This window comes from Nematolebias whitei, chromosome 20 (genome assembly GCF_014905685.2).
Source record: "Nematolebias whitei isolate Nwh7 chromosome 20, NemWhi1, whole genome shotgun sequence".
Lineage (NCBI taxonomy): Eukaryota > Metazoa > Chordata > Actinopteri > Cyprinodontiformes > Rivulidae > Nematolebias > Nematolebias whitei.
In genome coordinates this window covers 34,431,595-34,439,911 of record NC_056517.1, presented here as the reverse complement: position 1 = coordinate 34,439,911, position 8,317 = coordinate 34,431,595, and the positions used below count along the sequence as shown (strand labels likewise).

General features: G+C 41.6%; 1 protein-coding gene across 3 annotated transcripts in view; it reads right to left on the bottom strand.

Annotated features, from left to right (window-relative positions):
* Positions 1 to 8,317, bottom strand: part of ntng1a (netrin g1a) — a 141,952-nt gene that overhangs the window by 15,585 nt on the left and 118,050 nt on the right. The window contains exon 5 of one of the 3 annotated variants that reach the window (XM_037693786.1): positions 3,716 to 3,883. The exons of the other annotated variants lie outside the window; for them this stretch is intronic. Coding sequence (XP_037549714.1) covers positions 3,716 to 3,883 — 168 coding nt within the window. The remainder of the gene's footprint in view (positions 1 to 3,715; positions 3,884 to 8,317) is intronic. 3 annotated transcript variants of the gene reach the window in all.

Below are 8,317 nucleotides of genomic sequence, written 5' to 3'. Positions count from 1 at the left end.
ACCACAGGAACTACACCTGGACCACAGGAACTACACCTGGACCACAGAAACTATACCTGGACCACAGAAACTACACCTGGACCACAGAAACTACACCTGGACCAGTCATTTTGTATTTGTCTCTAGTCCTCTCCAACACCAGCTGGTCAATGCAGATGGCCACCCATCCTGGTTCTGGTTCTGCTGGCGGTTTGTTCTTGCTAAAGGGAGTCATTTCTGTCCACTGTCTCCATCAGTCTGCTCAGGATGGAGGACTGCACTGAAGTGAGGATTCATCTGCTGGCACTTCATGATCAACTGTACGTGAACGTACTGAATTAACAGTTCGTACTGGAGCCTCGATCTGAAATGGATTCACGAGTTCGACTTCTTTCCTTTGACACAGGGTCCTGAGATGACTTGTTGTGAATTGGTGCTCCATAAATAAACTGAAATGAATTGAAAACGTTTGTTGGTAAATTTTAATTGTCTGAACCAGCTCACATCTGTGCACGATAACAACGTAAACCAATATAAACCACAAACCCAGTAACCAACACAGCTGGTTCTCTTCACTAATAATACCAGTTATGGTCCAAAATTGCTGCCAAATAATAAATTAACAAAGGGGCTAATATTCAGAATAACATATCTCAGATGGACCCATAACCCATGCAGTTCCAGTCACACGTGCGCAGGGACTCCATGATTCATGTTTTGGTTTTAACCGTTACACAAAATAATCACAGTGAGCGTATGAGCACAGCGATACCTGAAGTTTGTTTCAGATGGATGAAGTGAGCTTTCATTCACACAGAGAGATGAAGATGGACAGATAAAAGATTAAGGATCGTATGAGTCGAATGGAGAAAAGAGAACGTTGCATTGAAATGGGCATTGTTGTGTTCTGACTTCATTTAAAATCATAAATAAGTTGCTATCCTTTAGGAATAAATTGGTGATCTTAAATAGCATTCTAATATTAACATAAAAGAAGGGTGTGAAGCGCAATTAAAAGACAAAGCCTATATAAAAACCCTGTCATGTCTCTGGTGTTCTACACCTCATTTGACCTTTCGGCTTCCTGGAGTAACCGGAGAACCGTGCCGTCCAAACGACACGTATTTTGACAGTTTCTGACCACAACATTGCACCTTCTGTGGCTGCGCTGCACACGGCTTCAGCCGACTGACATCCAGGGGCCAGGCAAGAGGAGAGAGGTGACGGCGTGTGACAAACTGGGGGTGTGGGGGAAAAGGGGCAGGGTGACGGCGAGTCTGGTGTGCAATAATGCCTCGGTGACTTTTAATGCCTGGTGACGGGTTTCAGCTGCTGCTCCTGAGGCCATTTCATGTATATGACACATGCACTTGCCTGGCATCTGTGACTGGCTGAGTGACTCCCCTGCAGAATTTCTCTCAGAGCTCTTGTTGCCTGTCAGACTCCCCCCTCAGGACTTTCAAATGCACCCGACACCGAGCGCTGTGAACTCGCGCTACACACGCTAGCTAAAGATTTCAGCAGGGAAGCAAACTATTGCCTTGGGAGCCAAGTGAAATGCAATTTTTACACAAAGGGGAAAATAGATGATGCATTTCATAAATGTCTGCACGTAGTCATGAATAAAAAAGGTGAAAATGGCCTTTTCTGTTTTACTTTTAGCTGCAAAGGCGACATTGAAGAGCAGGTGCGTCAGGATTAGATAGATCTGCAAAGGGTGAAATTTGGAACACCTGCTCACAAACGATCACCGACAAAAATGCAGGAAAATATTTGCATAAATGCACGAAGCTAAATCAGTTCTTTGGCTATTTTTAACAATTTTCTTTTTCTAAACTGGTACGTTTGTGCTATTTTAGCTGCTGTTTTTATAGGTGTATTAGATGGAACTGAAATTATTAAAAATAAAAGGCAAATAAACTTGAAATGGCCACATTTAAAGTTTTATCTGTAATTTTAAGTGTTTCCATTACATTTTACACTAAAAATAGTTTAAATATATGGCAGGTAATTAAAATTTCAAATCTTTACTGGTTCACGTTAAATATAATCTATCAAAACCACAACCAACTGAAACATTAAAGAAGGGCAGACTAGCTCACAGCTAACATCGATAAAATTTAACATAATTAAATTCGGACTGAAGCTAGCATTTAACTTTATTGCTGTTATGGTAACGGCTCTAACAATTGCAATAATTATTTTATTTTGGACTAAAATAACAAATCTAAACTCTTTAAAATTCCTAAAACAAGTCGTTTGGTACCCAAGACTAAATAAATTCTTGCCATTTCCCTGAAAATTAATTTGTGTTAAACTAATTCTAGCAGATGTTTTCCCAATTTAAACTAATTTTAAAATAATTATTTTAGACAGATCTAAAATTATAAAATACTTTATTAAAAGTAGAATTGACAGGCACGTTTGAATCTGTCATCATGATGACACTTTTCAAATGCAACCTAATGTAATGTAAATTCAGAATTGAATTCAAAATCTTACTTCTAACCTACAAAGCCCTCAACAACCTAGCTCCATCTTATATTACAGATCTTATTTTCCACATTTTCCTAACAGAGCACTTTGCTCTCAGACTGCAGGTTTACTTGCGGTTCCCAGAGTTTCTAGAGCAGAATGGGAGGAAGATCTTTCAGTTATCAGGCTCCTCTCTTGTGGAACTAACTTCCAGTTTCTGTCCATGAGGCTGACACATTTTCCAGTTTAAGACTGGGATTTTAAGACTTTCCTTATTGATAAATCCTATAGTTAGAGTTGGCTTGTTATGCTGCTATAGGCTACTGGAGGACAAATTGACCTCATTTCCTTAAATGAATTGTTAAAATTGAATAGTTTTCATTTGATACTATTTCTATCTTAACATGTGATTCTTGACCTGCCATTGTGTATCTGTTCCTCTCAACCCCAGCCTGTCGAAGCAGATGGCCGCTCGTCCTGAGCCTGGTTCTGCTAAAGGTTTCTTCCTCGTGAGGGAGATTTTCCTTTCCACTGTCGCCGTCATGCTTGCTCAAGATGAGAGAGTTCTGTGATGGAGTTAAACTCAATTAAAACAGTCTGCTCCTCAGATAAATAATGTTAAATTATTATTTTATATACGAATGTTTCTGTTCAGTGCCTTGAGACGACTTCTGTTGTGACTTGGCGCTGTATAAATTAATTGAACTGAATTGAACCCATGTCTAGCAGCAAACCCTTTTTTAAGAAAACATCTTTTTTAAGGCATTCTCACTACATTGCGTACTAGTTGCATTTAGAAAATATTGGAATTAGATGTGTTTAAACCCTCGTTGGTTTACTTTTACTCCAAAATATAAGCTAGCAAATAACCAACAATAAAGGATAAAGAAATATGGACTAGCTAGTAGCTAAAACTGCAACATTCTGTATCAGTAAATTCATTTAGTGGCTGGTAACAAATTCGACTGCGTTAATCCTGAATTGATTTGCATACACAGTATAAATGCCCTGAAGGATAATAAAAAACTAAATCTGCCCACAGTTAGGTGAATAGCCATGTCTGTTAAACACTCATAGAACAAATGAAATGACTGGAGCAGGAAGGACAAGAGTGTTGACGTGGGGGCATGAGGACGGGACAGTGTATGGATGATGGGCATGAGCTGACAGTTCCTCTGCTGAGGAGTCAATAAAGACAGGAGGTGAAGTGGAAAAGGTGTGAAAGCATGCTGGCAGTGAACGGGGCCACTGGGGGACTAACCTATGCACACATTTTCATCGTCCAGTTCTGCTGAGGCATTGCGGTAGAAGCCCAGTTTGCACAGCTGGCAGTGCTGGCCCCTAGTGTTGTGCTTACAGCTCACGCAAATGACGGTGTTTAGCACCTGGATGTAGCTGCATCGGTTGGAGTGGCCGAAGCATTCACAGTCTTGCAAAAAGAGAGGAGATGTGAAGGGAAGAGAGGGGGGGGAAGAGAAGGGTGGGATAAAAGAGGCGCTGTAGAGTTGTAGGTGGTGCGAGTGCTACAGCGGACGTGTTAGCAAAGGTTTGAGCGGCGCTATGGCATGCGAGGTTGAAAATGCCGATGCTGCATGGTGGAGGAGGAGATGCCGATTAATCTGGCGAAGGCACAGCCAGAGTTAGAAACAGACATCACAGAGTTAGAGCACGTTGTTAGTTGGATCTGAGCGGCCACATTACCACAAACACACTACAACACTGGGCAGGTTAGGCTCCGAGACGATGCACGATAACAGTAGAAGACCACAGATGAATGAAACGCCACCATGAATGGATGAATTCATCAGCTGCTCGGTGCAGTGGGAGTTCTGCACGACCCAAGTCCCAATGGTTTCTCTATTTAAAGGAGTAAGAAAGATGAAGAGATGATGCCACGAGCCTAAATTACACCACAGCTCATGTAGCTTTTTATCCAAGACGCCATTAATTCACACAACATGTTTCCTAACTGTCTAAGGCGTTGCTTCAAAGGCTAAGCACAATGACAGTAAAGCAAAGGTAGTGTATAATTAGATCTATTGGGATTGTGAAGACATTGCATTTGGGAGGTGTGCAGCCCCGGCTCAGTCTGAGTGACCACGGACGCCATGTGTCACAGCACGGACAGATGTGACCCTTAATCCTTGTTGGAACCCGGGAGGAGGCTCCAGAACGTGCAGGTTAACAGATGGACAGCCGTTATTAGGAATCTGTATTGAGGTCAGTTCTTTCTGTTCAGCCAGTACCACCCTGAAAAGGCTTAAGTACAAAGGGGCAAAGAGTCTAGTCCATTCTGCCTTTCACCCAAATCAGCAAGTCCTTTCTGGTCTCCTACATTAGATACCTCACTCTCGCAGACGTACGCTCAGAAGACAAATAATCTCTCCTTGCCAGAAATAGGCTAAGGTCATAAATCATGCATGCACGGGGAGGAAAAGAAAAGTAATATAAACACGTTCCTCCTAAAAATAGTAGTAGCCGAAACACCCACTTTATTTGCAGTGAAAATAAATGATTCCAGACTTTCATGGTGCTTAAAAACTACTCCAAGCCCGAATGAGCCCTCTGTGTGCTCTTAACAGTGAAAGCCATCAGTCCAGTATGGAGCTGGGGGTATAGCCAGAGTTCTTTACTACTGTGGTGCGAGGGTCAGGGGTATTACAAGGGAACAGAACCATCGGTGTACACAGTGGAAGGGGCTAGGGGTGTCATCTGGGGCAATGTGTGAAATCCAGAGCTCCTACCTCGCTTGCTGTTTGCAACGTGGACAGAAGGGGCAGTGGACAACGCAACTTGAGGAGCTACTAGACAAATTAAAGAACAAACAAACAAATAAATAAATAAAACATGATATTGCAATTAAAAATTACAGAGAATTAAGAATAACAGGCATCAATGCCCAGTGGGTGGCGGAGGAAAAAAAAAAAACTGTACAAAGGAAACAATTATGAATGATGGCACTGGGAAATAAGGAGTGACGTTGCCAAGTGAAGCTGGCTGCATGTAGCAGCATCTGTTACAAATGCCTTAGATAATGAACAAAATAAATATTATGGTTCCCCTTTAATGCTTCATTTCATTAACAACCACTTGGTACAACTCAAATCCTCTGTGTGCGCGTCCCCTGACAGAAATTAAACATTTATAAACTGCTCTGCACCTCCAGGGGAACCAAGCCAAGAATTTTTAAACTAAAATTTGTGCACAGGAGTGTTTTCTCTTTACTCTCTTCTGGTAAGAAAAGATCAGAAACTATGGGCCCAACCGTTGCTTTTGTATTGGGAGACGTAAGCCTGAGGAACATACACTTTATATAGTTGGCCGTAGTCATGGAAACATGGAGTGGAGTGCTTGTGTGCAAGTTATTTGCAAGGGAGATATGCATCATGATGCATGCTAAAGCAAACTAAGATGAACTCGACGTCTTCATAGAAACAGTGAAACCTCTCCTGCTTTTCTGTTTAATTAGATGAAGATGAATCAAATATGTCAAACCCAAGAGCCATGGGCTAAATCTGGTGCCCCAAGATGATAATTTAAATGTAAAATGTTGTATATCTTCTAATTTTTTCTTAAAACAAACCCTGATAAATACATTGTTTAGTGTAGACTTCTCTGGCCAGCTGGCTACCTATGAAGCCAGAAAGACGGCTGGATCATTCTATCATTGATTCTAATGTGGCAAGAGCAACAGAACGTCAAGGGAGACAGATCTAACTCTTGTTCCTGAACCTGCAACCAAGAAAATATGTCGGGTATCTGACTCGAGTTAATGCATCAGCTGAAAGTGACCTATGGCTCGGACGAAGTTAGAAAATTTTGGCTCCTTTTGGTAACTGATTTTGACACCCCTGCTATGTATTGTACAAATATTGGATGCAAGAGAGGGTAAAGCATCCTTTTGGATCATATTGCAACATGAGCGCCTCACAAATGCACAACCCTCCTATTAACCTCTAATCATAAGCAAAACATTGATTTTCTAGTTTGTCTGGGAGCCTGAGGGGGAAAAAAACACCTCTCCAGAACATTTTTTTGGCTACCAAGGAGCCAGTTTTTAAGTACTTGCTGTAAATTCATCTGTGGAAAGACACAACTGTTGCATAATCTTAGATGCCTACCTTCTTTTCGGTTTGCAACACCTAGGGATGAGACATTCGGCCGTACTGCGTGCAATTGAGAGAAACCAGGAGTTATTCACGTGTCCTTGCGTGAGGCACTTAACAGATTGTCTAAAGGAGGGAGAGGGGAGGGAGGGGACTCTGTGGTTGTTGACACAGACAACTGGAGACAAGAACATGTCCGGCACGGCTCAAATCAGTAAGTCAGGAAACAACAAATACAATGGGGCAGGGCTGACATGGATGAGGTGTCCAAAGACCCTTTTAAGAGGACACTGGTGAGTCATTGTGTGTAGTTTGTATATTTTTATGGACTTGTAAGAGTATGTTTGTGACAATGGTAATGATGAGTGGAAAAGTGAAACAAAACAAAGATAAAACCCTGCTAAACGCAACGTTTCATACATGATTTATGCAAGGGATTCGATACTACGTATAGCAAATGGAGACATTAGGGGGCATTTTGTTTAATTCATCACATTGACTATGTAATCAATATCTAATTATAGTGTATTTCTGTTGGAGGAATAACAATGAATAAATAATGGCAGGTGTTGGTACTTGGAATGACGGACTGCTGTGGGGAGCATAACCTCATAATTACATTCTAGTCAGTATTTCCGTGTCAGGGAAATACTTTGCGGTTGGAAATGGAGAAGACTCGGCCAAAGGGAGGAACACGGATACATTTTCTCATTGTGTCCCTCCGGCTCTTCTTTGATCTTACCGTCCTTTTGCTATTGACTCCATGAATCAAGCAATCTCAGCCAATTAACATCCATATACCCTTGGCAAAAAAAACCCCCAACTATTTCCCTAACTACGTGTTAAAAAAAGAATACGAGTGTTCTACTTAAGATGCAGATTTTTTTGTAGCTAATCCTGAAAAGGATGATTGTTTTAAGTTTCTTTTGATGTACTAGAGTTAAATAGCTTTGCGTTTGGGATATCTTATATATAGACGTTCTCTAGAGAAATTACCTAGAATCGAGGTCCATCAGGTGTCACTAACACCGATGGGTGGTTTATTGAAGTTTTCAGAATAGTTCTTCTGGGGCCCTGTTAGAACGCTGAGACGGTGATAAACCATGACCATCTAGAGAAACTATAGCATTATAGGTCATGCAGGATTAGTGGCCCTCGAAGACCATGATTGGACACCCCTGATCTACAGTAGCTATAGTGTCATAAGTATAGATCTACCACTGGGTGGTAGACCTTTCTATCCCTAACTGTCTGACAATGGACTGCCTTTTCAATGCAGGTCACCTCACTACCTGAATATCAATGAACCGATGCCTTCATCTGTCTCCGACTGCCTTCATGATGTCCTGCTCTGAGGACTGGACGAGGTTGGACAAAAAGCCTAGCTTAGAGGTTTGGTGTGAGACCTTAAAAGACTTTCAAATTCAATTTCAAGTTCAATGCAATGGTCACCCTAGCCCACGGATGTCAAATCCTGGCTCTCAAGGGCCACTATCCCACGTTTTACTTGTTTCTCTTATCCAACACACCTGAATCTATTGCTGAATTACCTCTTCATATTCTGCAGAAGCTTGTTAATCACCTATTGATCCAAATCAGCTGTGTTGGAGCAGGGAAATGAGTAAAACATGCAAGATAATGGCCCTAAAGGGCAAATATTAGGCACTCCTGGTTTAGAACATTTAATATAAGACAGGGGTGTGCAATCCTCATCTTTGAGTGACACAAATGGGCATGTTTTGCTTGTTTCCCTGCTC